At 36.1% G+C, this 24,722-nt stretch overlaps 2 protein-coding genes across 4 annotated transcripts in view; one reads left to right on the forward strand and one right to left on the reverse strand.

Annotated features, from left to right (window-relative positions):
- The window catches only part of SLC30A7 (solute carrier family 30 member 7), an 81,935-nt gene that overhangs the window by 11,243 nt on the left and 45,970 nt on the right, over window positions 1–24,722 (reverse strand). For 2 of the 3 annotated variants that reach the window (XM_082452613.1, XM_082452612.1), the window contains exons 9-10: window positions 10,135–10,225; window positions 3,999–4,148 (exon numbers count right to left, since the gene is read on the reverse strand). In XM_082452613.1, coding sequence (XP_082308739.1) covers window positions 3,999–4,148; window positions 10,135–10,225 — 241 coding nt within the window. The remainder of the gene's footprint in view (window positions 1–3,998; window positions 4,149–10,134; window positions 10,226–24,722) is intronic. The other variant, XR_014261291.1, reaches the window with a different exon arrangement.
- LOC309656428 (uncharacterized protein) overlaps window positions 10,233–24,722 on the forward strand; it is a 467,714-nt gene continuing 453,224 nt past the window's right edge. Inside the window, exon 1 of the mRNA XM_082452957.1 lies at window positions 10,233–23,848. The gene's annotated coding sequence lies outside the window, so the exon portion shown is untranslated. The remainder of the gene's footprint in view (window positions 23,849–24,722) is intronic.

A 24,722-nucleotide genomic window follows, 5' to 3' on the forward strand; every position in this document is an offset into this window, starting at 1 on the left:
CCCACATCCACTTCCTGTTCATAGACTAAACATAAATAATAAGTTTTCTATTTCATCTGTTCCCAAATGATAAATCATTTTTAAAAAGTTAGTGCACGCGGTGGAAAGGAGAGGGACTTCTTCTATGTCAACAAAAAACCCTGTAGTTTAAAAAACTGGATTATCACTTAACTAATAATCCCAAAGGAATCAAAGTACTGAAGAGACTTCTACCAATTCACTAGTATTGCTCTGTATTCGTGATAGCAAGCCAACTGCCTTAGCCATTCATGATTCAGTGACAACTATGGAACATGAGAATAAAAAGACATGCTTAATGTACAGTTCCAAAACAGTCGCAAAGCTTATAGTTTTATAAACAAAAGAAAATGTTATAATTCTCAAACTTACGTTAACCTTTTCAAAGCTATCCCCATATAAATTTTAATGAGAACAGCTTTTTAACCAAAAAAAAAAAAAATTAAATTCCAATTTAAGATCAGCTATAAGAAAAATACATTAAAATGTCATAGAACCACAAAGTATTGAGAAAATCCTTCTTTTGGTCTTTTGGAACTAAGGCCACCAGTATTTCAAGTCTTTCTACAAGAAATGTACTTAAAGTATTAGTGTAATTTTTTTCTCAAAAATGGAGCAATTTGAGTTTTATTACTTTTGGTAAGTAAAATCTATGATTAAGATATAATTTAAAATTTTTTAAAAATGTAAAAAAATTTAAATTTCATTTCCTGAATTGCAAACATTACTGCAAGGCCTTGGATATACTCATAGCATAATGAATATGCATGACTAGGGCATAAGCAGAAAAGGAAAATAAATTAATAAAAAACTTCAATTTTGCATATGTCAGAACCAAAACAACTATCACAAAACAACTTTACAATCATTAAATGTATGGAATGAAAATCATGAGAAGGATGACTTCCCTCTGCCCGCTGGGAAAAATGTGTTGAACCATTTTCACTGCAAGCCTAAGAGAGTCCCTAGTCTCTGCAAGGAATGAAATCAAGTGGGCTTGACCTTAGCTGATAAAAAGGCTTAAAATGTGTTTTAGAGCTTAAAATTTTCAAAATCCAAATACAGTTTCCAAAACCAAAGAAGCAGCTGAGTAAACTTTCAACTTCAGCCATTGTAAAAGCCAAGCTTTCTAAGGTTACCAGAAGAACCTCCCTCCACCTACTTCAATTACAACTTCAGCAGTTCTAAGCACAGACACAGCTGCTCACGCATTTCTAAACCTATAAATTGCATTCCTTCTCAGAGGGAAAATTAAGTGACTTAAGTGTCAAAGTCTTAGGACGGTATGAGGTATCCTAGAGGTGGGCAGAAGCTCAGACTGTGAGGGTGGAAGGACATGGTATAACTAGGAGAAAATCGAGGCTGAAGGAGAGAATAATGATCTAGAAATGGCAGTGAAAAGCAAGGTTGTTGCTCCTAGTCTTGTTCTCCTTTTTGCCTCTGAAAAAGGGAGGAGGTGTGAGAAGGATTCAGACATATTGTGAAGGTTTTGCATGCTGCATTATGAAACTCATGGTGGTACAGACTTCTTATAATGTCTGTTAAGAAAAGACAGTTCTTAAAAGTCTAGAGTAAATAAGTGGTACCAGCATATTGTTTTGTAGTAGAGGAAGTCTGGCTGTTGCCTGCATTGTAAGATTATTTCATTAATTATTCCAAAGGAACGTAACCATACATCTCTATTAGAGAAGAGAGATCGTTTCATTTATGCTAAGGTCCTGAATTTAAACTGTCAGTCTGTCCCTCTCTCTTTCTCTATATATATGATGCTTAGAAGGGTCTTTAAGGCTTCAGAGAGAAAGTAACAATTGAATTGGACCTTTACATTAGAGTAGGATTTTTGTCTCACACAGATAAGTAAATAGTCTGGTGGGGCTGGCGTATGAAGTACATGGCAATGAATAATAGTAGGAGAGAGGCTTGAAAAGTTAATTGTGTCATGCTAGAAGGTTTGGGCTTTATCCTGGTGGCAATGAGGAGCCACCAAACTTTTATTTTTTAACTTTTTATTTTGAAAAGCCTTAAAGTCAAAAGAATAGCACAATAAATGCATATCTACCCATCACCTATGTAAACCAATCGCAAACATTTTGCCACATTTGCCTTATTTCTCTATATATGTATTTATTTATAATCCTTTTTACTTTTGCTGAAACATTTGAAAATTAGTTAGACATCCTGATACTTTGCCAGTAAAGCCTTCAGCATGTATCTCCTAAGAATACGAGCATCTTTCTATAACAATCCCATTATCGTACCCAAGAAGTTTAACACCTGCACAATTATATGAGCTATTATGTAGTCCATATTCTAATTACCCAATAGTTCCCTTTGTGGCTGTTTCTCCCCAGTCCAAGATCCAATCAAGGACCACACATTGCATTTAACTGTGAAGTCTCCTCTAATCTAGAAGGATCCCCCGTCGTTCCTTTTTCTCCTTTCATGGCACTGACACTTTTTAAGAATCCAGGGTAACAGTCCACAAGGTGGGTCTGTCTGGTTGTTTATTAGTGACGGGATTCACATTAACCATTTCTGGCAAGACTGCCACACAGGTCATGCTGTGTACTTCCCACTGCATCACATCAGGAGGGCTGGGTCCGTTTTTAAGCACAGATTTTTTTTTTTAACATCTTTATTGGAGTATAATTGCTTTACATTGGTGTGTTAGTTTCTGCTGTATAACAAAGTGAATCAGCTATACGTATACATATATCACCATATCTCCTCCCTCTTGCATCTCCCTCCCACCCTCCCTATCCCACCCCTCTAGGTGGTCACAAAGCACAGAGCTGATCTCCCTGTGCTATGCGGCTGCTTCCCACTAGCTATCTATTTTACGTTTGGTAGTGTATATATGTCCATGCCACTCTCTCACTTCGTCCCAGCTTACCCTTCCCCCTCCCCATGTCCTCAAGTCCATTCTCTACGTCTGTGTCTTTATTCCTGTCCTGCCCATAGGTTCTTCAGAACCATTTTTTTTTTATATTCCATAAATATGTGTTAGCCTACAGTATTTGTTTTTCTCTTTCTGACTTAACTTCACTCTGTATAACAGATTCTAGGTCCATCCACCTCACTACAAATAACTCAATTTCGTTTCTTTTTATGGCTGAGTAATATTCCATTGTATATATGTGCCACATCTTCTTTACCCATTCATCTGTTGATGGACACTTAGGTTGCTTCCATGTCCTGGCTATTGTAAACAGTGCTGCAATGAACACTGAAGCACAGATTTTTAAGGCATGGAATCAGTTTCCTCATTAGATTTATGTGTTAGATAATTTTGGAAGCAGTGTCAACATCTAGATTTTTTGCCAAATATTTCCAGCAAGCTAGACCAAAAAAAAAAAAAAATCTGTGGTCTCTCTCCTCAGACATTCTTGACATGATGTTCTTATTCTCCCAGTATATACAGAATAATCTAGTAATCACTTTTACTTTATCAGTCACCGACTATGTCAACTCATGATGGCATAAACATTACCTGATATAATTTGGTTGCAATCATGCACTAATTCATGATTCCATATACAGAATTAAGAAAAACTCAACAGCATATTAAGCCATTAAATGACACAGAAGTAGAGATGGCTTTGCTATCAACAAAAATGTTAACATAGTTTGCTTTTAGCTAACGCCACTGACCAGACATTATTCTTATTTCAAATGCTATCTTAGAATTCCTAGCTTCAAATATCATATAACATGTCTTATAAGGAGTGTACAGTAAGGGAGAATCTACTTTTTCTTAAAGGAGCTCAAATCAGTACAGCAATGAGTAAACAGGACTATCTTCATTAACAGTATTCACTAAAGCAAGGATCTCCCAAATTTGACTCTGGTTGAAAAAAGACTTTCACTTACCTCACAGTGTAGTATATATATATTCAATATGTTAAATAGTAAATATTTTTAAGACTAGTAGATACAATAAATTCCTAGACCCTTAAAAGAAGTTAGTAAGAAAATCATACCTGAGTAAAAATATTATGCGTTTGGCTTAAAATCCACCTGGCATCAGCATCAGGTGCTACTACTAATTTCAAGGTCCCAACATAAACATCAGAACATAAGGTCCAGAAATGCTGTTCTTGTAAACTGTAAACTCCTTGCAACTGCTGCACCTAAAATATAAAGAGCACACATTAACATGGACTCAAGTATAAGTACACCCAACTTAAATTATGCAACACATCAGTAAACATGGATTCTACTCTCTAATGAAAAAAGTGGGCTGGTGGTGGGGAGGGCAGTTTGAATTGATTAACAAATACCTACTGAGTACTTACTATGTGCTGGTACCATGACAGGTGTTTGGGAAATATAAATAAACACATATCAAAATTTGTAGGGCGCAGCTGAGAGAGTGCCTAAGTGAAATTTACATTTCCAAATACAGTTGACCCGAGAACAGCACAGGGGTTAGGGACGCCAGCCCTCTTCTCAGTCGAAAACCTGAGGATGCAACCAACCATGGATCATGCAGTACTGTGGTTATTTACTACTGAAAAATATCCATGTATAAGTAGAACGTGCAGTTCAAACCTGTGCTGTTCAAGGGTCAACTGTACATCGATCAGAAGGCAAATATAAATACAAATGAGCTAAGAAATTAGGAAAAAAACAAAGTCAACTTAAGAAATAAAAGGAAGGAAATAAAGGATGGAAATCAATGATCCACAAATTTAGAAATGACAGAGTTCACAATATCAAAAAACTAGTTCTCTGAAAAGATTAACGAGCTAGAGAGTCAGTGTTTCGTACGTAATGGGGGCATGTTTTAGACAGGACGATTCTTCATCGTGTACAAGTGTCAGGAACTACAGGATCTTTGCATCCCCAGGACCCAGGGAACTACATGCCAACATATACCCTTCCCCAACTCATGTGACAACCAAAAAAGGGAGGGATGTCTCAAAGTTTTTCCAGTGGCTCCTTAAGTGTTCCACACCCTTAGGTTGACAACCACTGGCAAGACAAACTCTGATGGCGGTAAAAAAATAAAATAAATGAACACGCAATTAAACAAAGTACAAAATGAAAAAGGAAAAGAACTACAAACAACAGATTTTAAAAACCATAAAATGCAATACTATATGAATGTATCAATATGTGAGTGTACAAAATACTATAGCTGAGTAGAATCCAAACACTTCTCACCACCTCTACTGCTGTCAGGCTAGTTGAAGCCACTTTAGTTTGGATTACTGTAATACCTTATTAACTGGTCTCTCTATTTCTAGCCTTGCACCTCTTCATCTATTCTCAAAACAGTAGCCCAAGTAAGAATCTGTTACTTTAGATCAGATGCTTTCACTCTGCTCAGAATCCTCCAGTAGATTCCCATCTTACTCTGAACAAAAACCAGTGCTTTCACGATGACCTACATGGACCCACGTCATGTGGCCCCTTGCTATTTACCTTATTTACCTCATCTCCTACTGCTCCTCCCCTTGCTCCCTCTTCCTCAGCTACAGCAGCCTCCTCACCACTCTGAAAAGTCAGGCACACTCCTGTCTCAGGGTATTTGCTATTCCCTCTGCCTGGAGTGTCTTTCCTTACAGATTTCTGCCTGGCCTACTTTGTTTGGGTCTTGACTCAAATGCCATCTTCTCAGGAGGCACTTCTACTGTTATTCCATCTAAAACTACAATGCTTTTATTTTTACATTTCTCTGCTTTGTTTTACTTTTCGGCATGTAATGTCGCACACTACATTACTTATGTTATTTATATTGTTTCTTGCCTGTCTCCTCTGGCAGAACTCAAGCTCAATAAAGGCAGGGATTTATTTTCGATTTTTATGTTTTGTATCCTCAGCACCTAAAACTGTAAGGACCTAAGCCTGGCCCAAGTAAATGCTCAGTAAATAGTACATGTATGTATATAAAATGAATATAAATTCAATTTTGGTGTTTGCTTTGGTAGCACATATACTAAAATTAGAATGATCAGAGAAGATTAACATGGCCCTTGTGCAAGAATGACATGCAAATTCATGAAGTGTTCCATGGTCATTTCACAATGTACATGTATATCAAAACAACACATTGTACACTTTAAATATACATAATTTTCATTTATCAATTTTACCTCACTAAAGCTGGAAAAAATAAATAAATAATAAAATCAGAAAAGCAACAACAAAAAACACAATTTCAAAAATCCAGACAAAATGAATAAATTTCTGGAAATACAGAAAATGCTGTAATATAAGAAAAAAACCAGAAAATATAAAAGGGCCATTAAAAACTGAAAAGGTAATAAAAGTTCTCTTTCATAAAGCACCCCCCCAACCCCAGTCCCAGAAGGCAGACTTTCAAGAAACTTAACATAACCTCTTAGTTTTGCCAGAAAATAAAAAAGAGGTGCTATCTCATATAAGTAAGAATTAATCTTGATCCCCAACCAGATAAAGACAATAAATCATAAGCTAATTTCTCTTATGAATTAAATAAGCTAACTCCAACAGTATATTAAAAAATAACATATCATGACTAAGTTAGGTTTATCCCAAGAGGGAAAGATTAAGCACCAGAAACTCTATTACTGTTATTCTTCAATTAGTGAAGCAAAGGAGAAAAATCACATAGTCATTTCAATAAAAGCATTACAATTATTTAATAAAATTCAACCCCTATTTATGATTAGGACGACACTTCCTTAACTTAATAAAAGCTATCTACCTAAAATGTACAGAAAACACTTAAGGAAAAAATGTTAGATGTATTCTCTTGAAGATCAGGAAAATCTTTACAAAGATGTCCATATCACCACTATTGTTTAATATCTCTGTATAGATCTGGAGGAGATGAACTAAGATCAGAACCCAGAAGTTAAAACAAAGGCTCAATGTAAAAAGATCTTTATAACAATTCCAGCAATTTAAAAGAGAAAGAGGTTACTCTGTGAAGGGGTTAACTACCGATTCCTGGAAATAGTCAAGAAGCTGAATGACCAACTGAATGTCGCAAAGGAGATTCTTCCAACCGATAAAAGTCTGGGCCAAATGAATAATAAGATCTTTTTGAATTCTGAGATTCCCTGATTCTTAAGTTATCTATTTGGGATGTCAATTAAGAAAAAGTTGAACTTATATCTATCAAAAATATTTATTTTTATCAGAATTTGATGCATGTAGGATTACTTTCTATAAGCTCCAAGACACTTGGTGGGAAATGTGAGACAATAAACATTGTGCCCTTTAAAAAATCTGCTTTTACTAGGGAAAGAGGTCAAGGTGGACTTCCTCTTCCTCTTTCAGGACTCTGATGACACAGTGGTTTGAACCTGATATCCCTCCACACTTTTCTAAATGGAAATGGTATACTGCTAGGGAAACAACACCCTGACTGAACAGATTTCTTCTACCTCCATAGATAGAGCAGTACAAGCACATTCCTGCAGTTATCCTAAAGCATAAGTTAAGGAATGATTCTTATAGAAACTGGCATTAACTTTACTCAAATTAAAAAAAGTGGGGAAAGTGTAGCTACAGATGAAAATCTGTGTTGCTCTTCCTGCTCTGACAGTGTAGTTTAACAGAAAGAGCATGAGCTTTTAAAGCCAGAATGACATGGATTCGAATCCAGATTCAGCCACTACCATCTGTGACTTTAGATGAGTTACTTAAATCCTTGAACCTCAATTTTACTCAATTTTCCTAGGGAAAGGAAGATGAAACTTACCCTGTATGGTTAATGTGAAGAAAAGAAACAATATATGTAAATCACTTAATATAGGTACCAGCTTAGAGTAGGCATTCAATAAATTGCCCCTTTCTCTTCCACAACTATGCTGACTGGTCCTACCTTAAAATCATAAAACCACAAATGTCAAATGGGCAGCACTTCACTTTCCCTATCTCAAAAAGAACTATTCTATACCTTCTCTTTTCTCCTCTGGTCTTCTAATTTCTCTGCATGATTACTCTGCCCTGTAAATCAAAGAGAAAATAGAAGCACACAGAAAATCCCTTATCCTGCACCACCAAATCCACCAGTCAGCCCTCATCTCTTTCAGCACTTTCTGTCTTCCCTTGGGGGATACAGTACCCCTGCCTCCTATCTACAATTAATTCCTCCATAGTGCTTTGGGTTCTATCCTTTTTCACCTTCTCAAGAACTTCATTCCTCCAGCAGGTAGTGAAGTAACCTGCTTCACTACCATACCATCAATTTCTTCCTGTCAGTCGGACTGTTCCCATCAGTAACACACAGGCTCCAGAACTGCACTGTGTAATATGGAAGTCACTAGACACATGTGACTAAATATATGAAAATGAAATGAAATTTAAAAATTAGTTGCGCTAGCTCAAATTATTAAGCTTCAAGCGCTCAATAGCCACATGTTCCTTGTGACTTCCATACTGGACAATGTAGATTATTGAACATCTCCATTATTGGGGAAAGTTCTCTGGGATGCTGTTTTAAAAAATCTTATTTTAAAAACAAATTCCCTCACCATTGTTACTATATCTACAGCCAAGCTATCAGCTCATTTCTTTGTTCCCTTTAACAACACTTCTTAAAAAAAGTTGACTGTAACCACTATCTCTACCTCCCCAATTCATTTTCTCCTTAATCTGCTATTATCATGCTTTCTCCACACTCTACTGAAAATGCTTTTATCAATGCCATTAATGCTGTTCATGATCCCAATCAATGGTCACTTCTCTGTTCCTACTGTAATTGCCTCACAGAAATATTTGGCACCGTTGATTACTTCCTCCTTCTTCAACTTCTTCTGGGTTTTCCAGCTCCCATTCCTGGCTTTCCCACCTGTGCTCTAAATCTGGAGTTGAAACTTGACCTAAAGATTAGAGCTTAATCCTCCCAAGGTAATCTCACATAATCCTAATGTTTTAAATGCTAGTCATATACTGATGACTCAAAACTCCTCCTAGTTCTAATCAGTCCCTAAAACAGATGTGCATATCCAACCACTTAAGTGACATTTCCCCTAGATGTGCAGTAGGCATTTCATTTTTAACATATCCAGAATAGAACTCTCGACCTGGGAGGATCTTCCACCCTCACACCTGCATCAACCTCAACAAATGGTATTAGCATCTACCTACTTGCGATTCAACACTTTTTCTCCCCTCTGCTAATATAATCCATCTCCAAAAACTTATCCAAAATATCTACTTAGCTCCATTTTCACTTCTACCACTGTAGTCCAGGCCACGATTTTTCAGATTAGAAGATAACAGCCTCTTAACTGGTTTTCTTTGCTTTCATTCTGCCTAGAGTTTATTCTCTAATAGCAAGCAGAATAAGCTTTTAAAAACTTAAATTTTGTGACACTCTACCTGCCTAAAAGCTTTCTAATGCTTCCCACTGAATAGAATTAAATCTAAACCTCTTAGTAAGACCAAAACCTCTATATGATCTGTCCTCTGCCATGCTCCCCAGCCTTTCCAGCCACTCTTCCCTTTATTATGCTTCAGCCACAATGGCTTTTTTTTTCCTGTTTTTCAAACACACTAAATTAGTTCCAGTCATAGACCTTTTTGCATTAGCATTTTCCTTTGCTTGGAATACTCTTCTCCAAGATTTTCATGTCTGGCTCCTTCTTGTCAACAAGATTTCAATTTCCTTGAATATGACTTCCCGGATAAATCTGACGTAGCCATCCATGTCTCACATGACTTTGTTTTATTTCTGTTATAGTAATCATCACTGATATTTTCTTATTTATTTATTGTTTAGTGCCTGTGTTTCCCCACCAGACCATAAATTCTTTGATAGATCCTGACTACCTTATTTACCATTACACTCCCTAGTACCTCAGAAGAATATATGGCATAAAAGGGGAGCTCACAAAATCTATGCTGAAGAAATGCTTATATCATCTGCTATTCATATGTATATTTTAAAAGAGCTGCTTGATTTCTAGATGAGGACAACTTCTACCACATTTTCTTTAGTGACGCTCAGTATTTTCCAATGATTTTATTCTGGTTTGTATAAATGGCATTCATGGTCAGCATTCAGTCTTGGCAGAAATACTAAATTATACACACATGCTACCCATATTTATAAAAGTTATAACCCCTAACAGCTTGGAAACAACCAAAACCCAATGGTTTGGAAGCTTTGAAACTTACCCTCTGATAGCACTGAGGGAGAGTATTTTCCAAAAGGGGAGGAGTTCTCTGCATTAATATTCCAACAGACTCTCTTAAAAGAGGAATAACACTATAGAAAAGGAAGACATCAAACTTATTAAAGCCACATTCTGACAATCCCATCCTGCAAGAAAGTAATAATATACCTCCCAATAGAATATAACAAAGATTTGTCAGAATAATATGAGGAAAAAGAATCCAGCCATTGCTCCAAATTTTTCATGGGACAAATAAGTTATTTAAAGTAAAAGTAAAAGAGCTAAATGAAATACATCAATGTATGAAACAATAAACATACTACTGAATAGTACTGGAGCATCTAAAATTTAAACACAGCAGTCGTTCAACTGTCATTTAAAATATGACTTCAAATGGCTAGAATCTTCAAGGATAATCTATAAAGCATATCATGGCCAACTGGTCCTTAACGTTTATCAAATATTTACATTCATTTATCTGAACAGTACTGTTAAGGAAAATACAAAAAAATTAATACAGTATATTAAGTTCATTCGTCCAGTGTTTTTCCAACCCGATGATATATCAGTCTTCTTTGATTATTAAAAAAAAAATAGAAGCCTGGATATAGCCACAGATCTAGTGAATCAGCACCTCTAGTGATAGGGCCCCAAAGCCTGTATGAATTGATGTAATTAGTCCTCAACCAGTATTTGGAAATTATGGCTTTAGGCTACTTGGATGGTTAAATGCACAGAAAGCAATTAATAGTGTAATGGTGAGGGTGACTCTAATGCAGTAGTTTTCTAAACCAGCTACATATCAAATTCACCTTAGAGTCTTGTTTGTTGTCATTTCTAACATATTGAATGAGAATCTCTGAGGGAGAGTTGAGGCATCTATGTTTTTAAAAAGCTCTTCAGGGAGAGTCCAATGAGTCAGGGGGTGAGGCACTGCTCTATTTCTTGAAGCAGACTGAGAGGGAAGGTCAAGAATAGCTTCATTACACTTAATAGCTTAAGCCAGTTCTTTCTTTTAAACTTGTAGAATCTCAATATTTCTAGAGTAAAACCCCTCCTGATTATAGCTATAGGAGATAGAGATAAAAACAAAACAAAACAAAACATATACCTTTTTAAGGAAGGTAGAAGGTGAAGTGTACCTTAAAAGATTAGTAGTACTTCTGACAGATAGAACAGAAAGAGAAGATATTAATGAAGATGCAAAGGAACAGGGACAATGCTTGTCTTGTTCACTGTTATATTCCCAAGGAGGCCTAGTAAAGTGCTGGTCACAAAGTGGGCCCACAATAAATACTTGTTGGTTAAATGAATGATAAATGCATAGATATTAGATGTTTTAGAATCTAGATTAAAGAAAGGAAAGGCCCCAGGGAAGAAATTAGGAGACTGTTCCATACTTTGTGTTCAGTGATAAGTACTTGGATAGGGAGGGTAAAAACAGGAACAGAAACAAATAGAAAAATTAAACAGATACTGAGAGATATTGAGAAACTGGTGTCCAGGGAAGCAACACCAAGGGCAAGCTTAGAAAACTGAAAGTGTGGAGAGAATAGCAGTAATGAATATAAAAGCTCAACGTAGACAGGAGTTTAAGTCACATTCAAATGAAAATATTCTTCAGTCAGATAGTGATTTACGAGCCAAGAATAATTAGATGCCACCTTTAATTGCTTCTTCTCCCTTAAAACCCTCATCCTCTAAATCACCAAGTTCTCATGACTTAACATTCTAAACATTTCTAAACTCCATCACCTCCCCGTCACTCTATTACATATGTCTACAATAATCTCCATATCACTTCACTTGGATTATTATAATAGCCTCCTAAGTGGTCCCTTTACCTCTAGTCTTATTTCCTTAAGTCTGCTGTGACAGGCAGCTTTAAAGATGGATCCCAATGACCCCTGCCTCCCTAGCGTTCATGCTCTTGTGTAATCCCTTCCCCTTGAGTGTGGGCTGGATCTAGTGACTTGCTCCTAATGAGTTAAGTATGGCAAAAGTGACAAGATATCAATTCTAAATTAAAGTAGTCTGGCTTCCATCTTGTTCACCCTCCTCTCTTGCTCTCTCACTTGCTTGCTCAAAGCTGCCACGCTGTGAGCTGTCCTGTGGAGAGGCCCAGGGCAAGGAACTGAGAGATGCCTCTGGAGAGGAACTGAGACCCTCAGTCCAACAGCCCAAAAGAAACTCAATACCGTCAACAGCCACTTCAGTGAGCTTGGAAGTGGATTCTCTTCCAGAGGAGCACTGGAATGACTGCAGCCCTGGCTGACACCTTGACTGTCACCTTGTTAGAGACCCTGAGCCAGAGCCAGTTAGCCACGCTCAGGTTCCTGAACCAAGGCAAAGATAATAATGTGTGTTATCTCAGCTACGAGGTTTTTGTGTTAAGTTCTTATGCATTCATAGATAACTAATATAACCATTCTTCACAAAGCCATTAGACTAATCTACCTAAAATCAGTATCTGACTCTATCCCTTCCCCCTTTAAAAAAAATCCATTAAGAGCTCCCTACTGCCTAGGGGATTAAGTGTAAGCTCTTTCACATGGTATATTTTTTGATCTGCCCTCCTCTTTTGATCTCCACCTCCTATCATTTTTGCCTCACATTTTAAGCTCTCTAAAACGTAAGCATGTTTGTACTTTCACTTTCTGCTGTTTTTCCTTTCATGCTTTGGCTCATGCTGTAACCTCTCTAGAATGTCCCTAAACTGCCCTGTAATCTGGCTTCTATTCCTTCTTTAAAATCTCAAGTGTCACCCCTTTTAGGGTATATTCCCTGATCCCAAACTGTCCTCCAAACTGTATAAATGTCCTCTCTGTGCTCCTGTAAAACATCTGTGATAACTATAGTAACACTGGAGGAAAAATGGGTGGAAAGCAACTGGAATCAGGGTTAAGGATTTTGACAGTGAAAGAACATCTGTTATTCCTTCATCTAACCTGAAGAGTAGTGTCTGTTTCTATCTACTGTGCTGTGATTAAATAGGTGAGGACTCCCTGGATTTACCAAAAAGGCAAAGAAAAACAACACAGTAGAATAATAAGGCATAATTCAACCATTACATTTTTTCTTTCCTCTCTCCATCCTCATTTCTCAGGAAAAAGAAAGGATCAGTCACTAAATGTTTCTATATATCTAATTTACACAATGTTTATGTTTTCCTACTTTCCTTATTGTACTTCTCAGAAAATGAGGCACAAAAATGGTTCCCCTAGAATAACTGTTTGAGAATAAGCAATTTAAAAAAATGTTTTATACAGCAGGTTCTTATTAGTTATCTATTTTATACATATTAGTGTATATATGTCAATCCCAATCTCCCAAATCATCACACCACCCCCACCAGAGAATAAGAAAAGTTTTTCCATGTGCCCACTAAATTTAGCTATTTTGATAATTTCTTCTCCAATCTTTATCTCAAGAAACTGCTAATAATCTGGAGATATCTGAGGTGGAAAAATCACTCAAATGTAAAAATCATGAGACTTGGGTTCTAATTCTGCCATTAAATAGCTTCAGGCAAATAGTATAACATTCCAGAGCATCAGTTTTCTCATCTATAAAATGAGGAAGTAGATTAAATATCTAGGCAATTTCTTCCATCTTTAATTTATTTTCATTCAATAAGAAAAAAAAAAGGTCAATCTACAAGGAATACTAAGAGAGAATATATTTGGAAATGAAAGAAAATATAAGTCGCCTTTCTATTCTAAACAGCAGCAACAACAATGCACAGCAGCATCCTCAAATGAGATACACTTCGCCAACGAATTTAATCTATTACTACTTAGGTAATCCTGCCAATGGATTTTATTACGCAATCAATACAAATAAGCAATAATTAAGCACTACATGCTTTGCTTGGCATCAGATTTTCTCGAATCAGATGGAATCTTATTCTAGAGTTGTGGTAATGGAGACCTAGTACACCGAAGTAACTTGCCCAAGGACACAGCCAGTGAATGGGAGAGCTAGAATAATAAGAACAGGTCTTTTGACTCCAAACTCAATCTTGAAAAGTTCAAGTCAACATTTACTATATGCCTACCATGTGCCAGACATGTGCTAGGCACCAGAAATAAAAAGATAAATAATACACAATGCCTTACCTCAAAGGAATTCACAACTACTGAAAAAGCCTGTAGAGATCAATGGAAATCAGGCAACAAACACTTATTTAGGACCCACCATTTGGAGGAAGGCACATATGAATTCAAAACAACTGTAGATTAAAAGCCTGTATCCAATTTCATTTCCCATGAACTTTTGGTGAACTTTTTTTTATTAGTATGTTGACAACTTGCTTTTGAATATACCTTTAAAAAGAAAAAGTATAACTTTCAAAATAAAGTGGGGGAAAAGGAATAGAAGAGAACATGGACTCTACTGTAACAGGCATGCAATATGAGCAATGATGTTACTTAAGCAATAGTTGCAAAATATCACCTTGCAAACAACTTTTAAAATATTTATTGTCTTAGAATACCTAGGGCTAGTCTAGCTTTCCCTGCAAAGAGCTAAAACACAATTAATACAAAAGAGTTGAGTCCAATCTAAAATAATCCTTAAGGAGATCAGCTTTAAAACATTAAAGACATTCCCTTAATACAGTCTCTTAATAAGTCACCCAAAATAACCATCTACAAATTTATCCAAGCCTTTGTTCAAATTTTTATGTGTTAACCCACGTGTGTTGCCTCTCAAAGACTGCTACTCCCTTGTAAGAACAACAATAACAACAACTAGTACGGCCCTTTTTCTCCTAAAATTTACTTTCACCTGTGGCCCTTAGTTTGAGGATTCTAGAACTGGTGAAGTTCCATGATCACAGATTACACACTATTAGAATTAACAGAGGAGACTTCCCTGGTGGCACAGTGGTTAAGAATCCCCCTGCCAATGCAGGGGACATGGGTTTGAGCCCTGGTCTGGGAAGATCCCATGTGCCGTGGAGCAACTAAACCCATGCACCACAACTACTGAGCCTGTGCTCTAGAGCCCACGAGCCACAACTACTGAGCCCGTGTGCCACAACTACTGAAGCCCGTGCACCTAGAGCCCGTTCTCTGCAACAAGAGAAGCCACCGCAATGAGAAGCCAGCACACCACAACGAAGAATAGCCTCCGCTCGCCGCAACTAGAGAAGCCCACGAGCAGCAAAGAAGACCCAACGCAGCCAAAAATAAATTTATAAAAAAAGAATTAACAGAGAATTTATAGATCACTCATTTTAACACAATTCAAGAACCATAATGCAGATAAATATTTTAATAATAAAATTAATGTTAGAAGCAAGCATCTATTTTAAAATAACTAAATAAAAGATATAACTGATACATATAAGGAAGTAATATACAGAGAGTGTACCAACAGGTTCTTACTGATTTTGTTATACTATAAAATTTGGAATGGTTGCCTACTTAGGTAGAATTTTAGTAAAATGTTTACATTCAACAGCAGCAAGCATTTCACCAAAGCACATGGAAGCATCACACTAATTTTCTCCAATAATAATTTTAAAATATTGTTAAGAATTTCAGATGTAGGAGCTATATAACTAGGTTATGAAACTGGGGCGGGGAGAAAAAGATGCTTGCTAAATCACATGGTGATAAGCAATTTAGAACCAAAGCCAATTTCTATAACAATCTCAGAGGTCATAAAAATGTAAAAGAAACCTGTAGAACCTCTATTTTTGCTTTTTTAAAATTGTGTTTAGCTCAGGAGTTTGCGCCCATATTTTTCTGATTAACTATTGTAATAGGGAATCATAAAATAGATTTTAGCATGGATCTATCTAGCCATAATGAAAGGATACGGGGAAAAAGACAAACTTAGCAAATTCCTGACTGAGCTAAGACTTAGAGCTGCATCCAAACCCCAAAAGTAAGCATTTGGAAACAATTAGAGGTTCACTTCTGGTTGACTAACTCAATTCTAGCTTTAACAGTGAAATAGCATTTTCCTAGCATATATAAAAAGAATGAGTCATTAGGTACATGAGTTTACCAGTAAAACATGGTAATAGTTTTATTCCTCAAAAGCTGAAGATAAATCAAATTTACAATCATACAATCAGAAACTTAAAATTAATATGAAAGCTTAAATGCTAGCAGATTAAATAAGCAACAATTATTACTCTTTATTGCCAGTAACTTTGTAAATGAAAAAATATTCAAATCTAACTTCAAAAGCAGCATATTTAGTGAGTCTCACCATTTCAACAGTACGTAAAATTATCTAGCAATAATTATAAGCAAACCAAACCAAAGAAAAGGGTACACATTATGAAAACTTTTGAAGAACAATCAGACTGGTGATAATCATAATCATTAACAATAAAAAATTTCAGAGAGTTGAAACTATTACTTAGATCTGAGAATAAATATCTATTAATAATAATTAAAACATAATTACTGATTCACCTTTTTTGAATTGGCTAACGGGCTTAAGTCCTCCTGCATATTACCAGTGGTTCTTATAATCTACAAGCATATAGATAGCTGTACTTTATAAAAGAACCCATAAATGTGAAGGTGTAGTATATATCATATACTCGAAAATGCTTAGTGGACAAAAAAACCAAAGAAAATTGGCCCTCAAAAGCAATGTATTCTGTATTCAGATATGGTGGTCCTATGACAAGCTGTAAATATGCAGTCATATTTACACAAATAAAATGATTCCGTAGTAAAAAACAATTACCCATTAACCCAGAATTTCATGAGCCTAATATAGAACAGATAACCCAGAACCACAGGAATTGTGGTTTGCCTTATAACTATTCTGAGTTTCTGAAACCTATGGTTTAAATCAATGCATATTTACAGAGTACCTACTTTACTCAATAATGGAGACAGTAAGATATCCTAAAATACCCTTAGAACTTAGAGCCAAAGTCATGAAAAGGTCACTCTTTTCCTTAAACTTCTGGAACTTAGTTATAACACTTAATGCATCTGGTCTTTGGACTAAAAGCATTAGTAAATAATGTCAAGTTAGTAAATAGTAATGTCTTTCTTTAGACAACACTTAATAGTTTTTAAAGTACTTAATAAATTTTTTCCAATTTGATCCTCACAACAACCTTAAGTAACTTTCAGAAAACGTTGGAATCACAGATGTAAGCAAGATCATAAGAGATCATTTAGGCCAACCCCCTCATTTTACAGAAAAGAAAACCATCTCAGAGAGATTAAGACAACTTGTTCTTTGTTACACACACCAGCGTGGCAGAGCTGGGTGGGATAACTCCAAGACTATAGCTCCCTGCACTACACTGCAGAGTCTCATCATGATCGAGTCTTCTGGAGTCAGAGACCATATTATATTCTTTTAATTCTCAGTGCCCAGCACAGTGTAAGGAATATAATAAGTGCTTGACATATGACTGCTGAATGCATAGTCTATTTTAAAATTTCAAACACTAGCGGAAGATTAAAATGTAAAACATCCCTTGTTTGACATGACTTTCAACTCTTCACAATAACAGCTAAATAACAAAACAAGGAAAGAGCCCCTCAATTTAGTCATTTCCCCAAAAGAATCTCCAATAAATAGAAGCAAAAGTATCTTATCCTCTATTCAAGTATAGGTGAGAAAGAACTAATCACACTTAGGCAGAAGCAATCAACATTCCCAGCTCTTGATGTGCAATTTGTTATCTTAATAAAGGCTCTTTATTCTCATGAATAAGAATATTCTCATAAATAAGAAACTAAAATCACACCAACAATATAAGTAAAAAAAAAAATTACTAAGTGATACATATGTATCCATGAAGAGCAAAGGTGCAAATAAATAAGAAAAATGAATGAGAATTCATAATACCCTGTCAAGAGGGAGGGAAATGGGGAAAAACAATGGAATAAAAGAAGTAAGAAGAGAGGACTTCCCTGGTGGCGCAGTGGTTAAGAATCCACCTGCCAATGCAGGGGACACGGGTTCGAGCCCTGGTCCGGGAAGATCCCACATGCCGCGGAGCAACTAAGCCCATGTGCCACAACTACTGAGCTTGCGCTCTAGAGCCCACGAGCCACAACTACTGAAACCATGTGCCACAACTACTGAAGCCTGTGTGCCTAGAGCCTGTGCTCTGCAACAAGAGAAGCCACCGCAATGAGAAGCCCACGCACTGCAATGAAGAGTAGTCCCCACTCGCCACAACCAGAGAAAGCCCGCGCACAGCAATGAAGACCCAAGGCAGCCAAAAATAAATAAATATTTTTTTTTAAAAAAGGAAAAGCAGAGAAAAACGTGAAAGGATTTAAAAAAAAGAAAAAGACGAGGACAAAGAGCACCACAAGATATACATAGTTTTGAGAGAAGACTGGAATAAATCTTCTTCTTATTATTATTAAATATGGTAACATTTGTATTGAAAAGATCATGAGACTTGGAGGTACCTCCCCATTACCTCTGCAACTCACTGAAAGCAGTGGCAAGGCTAAGATGGACAAAGGCAGGAGATGAAGCTCTTTAAGGAAATCTGCATTTTAAAAAGTACAGAAGTGAAGAAACAGGACTTTATTTAGGAAAACCAGATAAGAGGGCAAGAAATATTTATTAATCACTTCAGTGATCACAAGTTTTAACTCAGAACAAAAAGGCCTTAAGATCAGCAAGAAAAATTCAAGAGGAATGGGACCAGAGTGCTGATCAAATACCTAGGTTCAACAAGGCTATTAGGAATCTGAGCTAAACAGTGTCTATCTGGTTTTAGGTTAAGCAATTAACACACAATGCTTGCCAAGTGGCAGGTCTGTTCTAGGCTCGGTATATCTTAACCTATTTAATCCACATATAACAAATTATGAGGAAGATATAACTATCATTGCCACTTTAAAGATGAAAAATTGAGGCTAAATGGCTTGTCCAAGGTCACACAGATAAAAGGTAAAAACAGGATTTGAACCCAGGCAGTTCTGCTCCACAGTAAATGCTCTTAACTTCTCTGCAAGACTCCTTCCAATTAAGTCATCAGCGTGGCTTTGCTAGTGCTCCCAAAGCACCTTTACCTAAAGGAGAATTCTGACATTAGGATATGCTGACCTTCAAAGTGTATAGGAGGCCTGGACCACAAAAAGAAATTTAAAAGCTCTGGAAAAGATGATCAGTAATAACAATATGAAAGTTTTCTGCCATCTGAGAGCTGACTGGTATAGTCAAAAGTTGAACAGAAGCAAACCCCTGACACCTAGTTTCTGTTCTAGGCCCATCCTCAATGATAACTTCCAAAGTCACACGTCTGAGAAGCAAACCTAATGTAGGAAATGAAAAGCAAAGGAAAAAGTACCCTTATTTGCTTACTCAAATTAAACTTAAAATATCACTGTGAGGGCTTCCTTGGCGGCGCAGTGGTTGAGAATCTGCCTGCTAATGCAGGGGACACGGGTTCGAGCCCTGGTCTGGGAAGATCCCACATGCCACGGAGCAACTAGGCCCGTGAGCCACAACTACTGAGCCTGCATGTCTGGAGCCTGTGCTCCACAACAAGAGAGGCTGCGATAGTGAGAGGCCCACGCACCGCGATGAAGAGTGGCCCTCGCTTGCCACAACTAGAGAAAGCCCTCGCACAGAAATGAAGACCCAACACAACCAAAAATAAATACATAAATACATAAATAAATAAAAATAAAATATACATATCACTGTGAGAGTATAATTTTTATTAAATATCTCAAAGTAGGTTTCTAATTGCTACAGTGCTACATTGGATGCTGACTACATTAAAATATTTAGTTACTGAGGTAGGAGTAGAAATCATGTTTTCAAAGGATAAATTAAGCAAGAGAACAGAGTAACAAGTACAGACTATACCTAGTGGTGGAGAATTTCAAATTAATTACACACAAATTAACAATGAACAATGAATAATCAAAGGGACTAATAGTTTTTCTTTTGGCAGGAGTAAATTAAGAGTAGAAAAAAAATATGCTTTCAACCTTTTAAATTTTACTTTTATTTTTTTAAAGGCTAAAAATGTCTATGATTCCGAAGTCAAAAGTATATTTAAGATATACATTCAAAGTCTCACTTCTAATCCCTTCCCTCTGCCTAGAGGTAACTATATTTATTATATTTGTTTTTGGTTTATTCTTTCTGTTTCTTTTCAAAATTATAAGAAAACATGCAGATTATATGTGTATCTCTTCTCCTTATGGAAAAGGTAATAGTACTATTTTTTGCCTATCTTATGCTATACTCCTATATATCATTTGCTACATATCAAGTGCTATTTTGTTTTCTTAACAATACATATTGAAAATAACATCACATTACCATGTAGAGATATTCCTTTTTCTTTTTTTATTATTATTATTACGGTAAAAAAAACATGTAACACTAAATTTATTATGTTAACCATTTTTAAATGTATAGTTCAGTAGTGTTAAGTAACATTGTTGTGCAAAAGATCTCTAGACCTTTTTCACACTGCAACACTGAAACTCTTTACCCATTAAACACTATAATTCCCGTCCCTCCTGCCCCCAGCCCTTGGCAATCACCTTTCTACTTTGTTTCCACAATTTTGACTACTTTATATATTTCATGTGAGTAGACTCATACAATATTTGATCTTTGGGATTGGATTATTTAGCTTAGCAAAATGTCTTCGAGTTTCATCCATGATGTAGTGTGTGACAGAACTTCCTTCTTTTTAAAGGCTACATAATATTCCATTGTATGCATATACATTTTCTTTATCCATTCATTTGTTGACAGATATCTGGGTTACTTCTACCTCTTGGCTACTGTGAATAATGCTGCAATGAACATGGATATATGAAAATATTTTTGCAATCCTGCTCTGAGTTCTTCTGGACATGTACCCAGAAGTGGAATTGCTAGATCATATGGTACTCTATTTTTAACTTTCCATAATGGTGGCATCATTTTACATTCCTATTAACAGTGCACAAAGGCTCCAAATTCTCCACATCCTTGCCAGCACTTGTTACCTATTCTTTTGATAGCAGACATCCTGATGGGTGTGAGGTGATGTCTTGTCATTTTGATTTGCATTTCCCTAGTGATTAGTAACGCTGAGCATCTTTTTACGTGCCTATTGGCCAGGTGTAAATCTTCTTTGGAGAAATGTTTATTAAAATCATTTGCTTATTTTTATATTGGTTTGTTTTGTTGTTGTTGTTGAGTTGTAGACCTTCCTTATATATTCTGAATATTAACATCTTACAAGATACATATGACTTGCAATTATTTGCTCCAATTCCATAGGTTGCCTTTTCACTCTGCTGATTGCTCCTTTTGATGAGCAGAAGTTCTTAAGCTTGGTAAAGTCCAATTTGTCTATTTTTTATTTTTTTTGCCTGTCTTCTTTGGTTAGTATCCAAGAAATCATTCCCAAAACCAATATTCTGAAACTTTTCTCCTAGGAGAAAAGTTTTTGTCTAGGAGTTTAATAGCTTTAGATCATATGTTTAAGGTCTTTAATCCATTTGGAGTTAATTTTTTTATGTGGTGTAAAGTAAGGGCCCAACTTCATTATTTTGCATGTGGATATCCATTTTCTCAAAACCATTTGTTGAGGAGACTGCTTTATCCCCATTGTGTAGTCCAGGCATCCCTGTCAAAAATCATTTGGCTATATATATGCAAATGTTTACTTCTGGGCTCTTTATTCTGTTTACTGGTCTATATATCTGTCTTTATGCCAGGACCACACCATATAAATCACTGTTTCTTTGTTGTTATGTTTTGAAATCAGAGAGTGTAAGGCCTCCAACTTTGTTCTTCTTTCTTAAGATTGTTTTGGCTATCATAGTCTCTTCACATTCCATACAAATTTTAGGATTTTTAAAAAATTTATTTCTGAAAAAAAAATGTCATTAGGATTTTGATAGGGATTGCACTGAATCTGTAGATGACTTTGGGCAGCATACACATTTTAACAATATTGAAGTCTTCTGATCCATGCATGAGATGTCTTTCCACTTATTTATATCTTTGATTTCTTTTAGCAATGCTTTATAGTTTTCAATGTACACATGTTTCACCTCCTTGGTGAAATTTATTCTTAAGTATTTTATCCTTTTTGGTGCTATGGTAAATGGGATTGTTTTTAAAATTTCCTTTTCTGATTGGTCATTGTTATTATATAAGAATGCAACTGGGTTTTGAGTGCTGATTTTGTATTCTGCAACTTTGCTGAATTCTTTTATTAGTTCTAACAGTTTTTGTGTGTATGTGTAATATTTAGGATTTTCTACATATAAGATCATGCCATGTGTGAACAGGGATAATTGTAATATTTCTTTTCCAATTTGTATGCCTTTTCTTTTTCTTGCCTGATTGCTCTAGCTAGAACTTTCAGTACTATGGCGAATAGTAGTGGGAAAATTGGGCATCCTTGCCTCATTCTTGATCTTAGAGGAAAAGTTTTCATTCCTCCCCACGTGTGGGTTTTTCACATATGGCTTTTATTATGTTGAAGTAGTTTCCTTCTAGTCTTGGTTTGTTAAGTGTTTTTAATCATGAAAGGGTGTTGAATTTTGTCACTTTTCTGCATTGTTTGAGATGACCACATCTTTTCTTCCTTCATTTTGTTCATATGGTGTATAATACTGATTGATTTTCATTATGTTGAACCATCCTTACGTTCCAAGTATAAATCTCCCCTAGTCATGGTGTATGATGCTTTTAATGTGCTACTGAACTTGGTTTGCTACTGTTTTGCTTAGGATTCTTAAATCAACACTCATCAGGGATACTGGTCTATAGTTTTCCTGTTGTGTATTTGTCTGGTTTTGATATCCAGTTAATGCTGGCCTCATGAGTTTGGGATTCTCCTCTCCTCTTCAATTCTTTGGAAAAGTCTGAAAAGAACTGGTACTAATACTTCTTTAAATTTTTGGTAAGATTCACCAGTGAAACCATCTGATCCTGGGCTTTTCTTTGTTGAGAGGTTTTCGATTACTGCTTCAATCTCCTCACTAGTAATAGGTTTGTTCAGATCTTTAAAATTTCTTCATGATTCAGCCGTGGTAGGTTGTATGTTTCTAGAAATTTATCAATTTCTTCTAGGTTATCCAATTTGTTGGCATACAACTGTTCATAGTAGTCCCCTATAATTCTTTTTATTTCTGTGGTATCAGTTGTAATATCTATTTCATTTCCTATTTTAGATATTTGAGTCTTCTCTTTCTTTTTCTTAGTTGGTCTAGCAAAGTTTTATCAATTTTGTTATCTTTTCAAAAAACCAACTCTAGGTTTTGTTGGCTTTTTTCTATTGTTTTTCTATTCTCATTTCATTTATCTCTGCTCTAACCTTTAGTATTTCCTTCCTTCTGCTGACTTCGAGTTTAGTTTGTTCTTCTTTTTCTAGCTCCTTGAGTTGTAAGGTTAGGTTGTTGACCTGAGATCTTTCTTTCGTTTTTTAAAAATGTGGGGCTTCCCTGGCGGTGCAGTGGTTGAGAATCTGCCTGCTAATGCAGGGGACACAGGTTCGAGCCCTGGTCTGGGAAGATCCCACATGCCGCGGAGCAACTAAGCCTGTGTGCCACAACTACTGAGCCTGCATGTCTGGAGCCTTTGCTCCGCAACAAGAGAGGCCACGATAGTGAGAGGTCCACGCACCGCGATGAAGAGTGGCCCCCGCTCGCCGCAACTAGAGAAAGCCCTTGCACAGAAACGAAGACCCAACACAGCCAAAAATAAATAAATAAATTAATTAATTTTTAAAAAATGTATGTGTTTATAGCTATGAACGTCCCTCTTTGTACTGCTTTTGCTGAATCCCATATGTTTTGGTATGTTGTGTTTTTGTTTGTTTTCATTTGTCTCCATATATTTTCTAAATTCTCTTGTGATTTCTTCCGCGATCCATTGGTTGTTAAAGAGCCTGTTGTTTAATTTCCACATATTTTTGGATTTCCAAGTTTTCCTTCTGCTATTGATTTCTAGTTTCATTCCACTGTGGTCAGAGAAAATATTTTATATAATTTCAATGTTCTAAACTTTGTTAGGACCTCTTTTGTGACATGACATATCATCTTTCTGGGAGAATGTTCCATGTGCACTTGTGTATTCTGCTGTAGTTGGGTCAGGCTCAACAACAACCTGTTAGGCCCAACTGGTCTATAGTGTTCAAGTCTTCTCTTTCCCTATTGAGTCTCTAATGAATGACTGCTTGATTTCCTAGTTCCTCTAAGGTACTGAAGTCTCCTACTATTACTATGTTGCTGTCTATTTCTCCCTTTTTGTCAATGTTTGCTTTATATATTTGAGTGCTCTCATGTTAGCAGCATATGTATTTACAATTGTTATATCTTCCTGGTGAATTGACACTTTTATCCTTACAATGTTTCTTCTTTGTCTCTTGTGACAGTTTTTGTTGTCTATTTTGGCTAAGTATGGCTACCACTGCTCTCTTCAGGTTCCTGTTTGTATGAAGCATCTTTTGCTACCCTTTCACTTTTAGTCTATGTGAGTCCTTATATCTAAAGTGAATCTCTTGTAGGCAGAATAAAGATGAATCTTTTTTTTTTTAAATCCATTCAGCCAATGTTTTTGAAATGGTATGTTTAATCCCTTTACATATAATTACTGGCATGGAAGGAC

This window comes from Balaenoptera physalus, assembly GCF_965194825.1.
Source record: "Balaenoptera physalus genome assembly, chromosome: 1".
Taxonomy (NCBI): domain Eukaryota; kingdom Metazoa; phylum Chordata; class Mammalia; order Artiodactyla; family Balaenopteridae; genus Balaenoptera; species Balaenoptera physalus.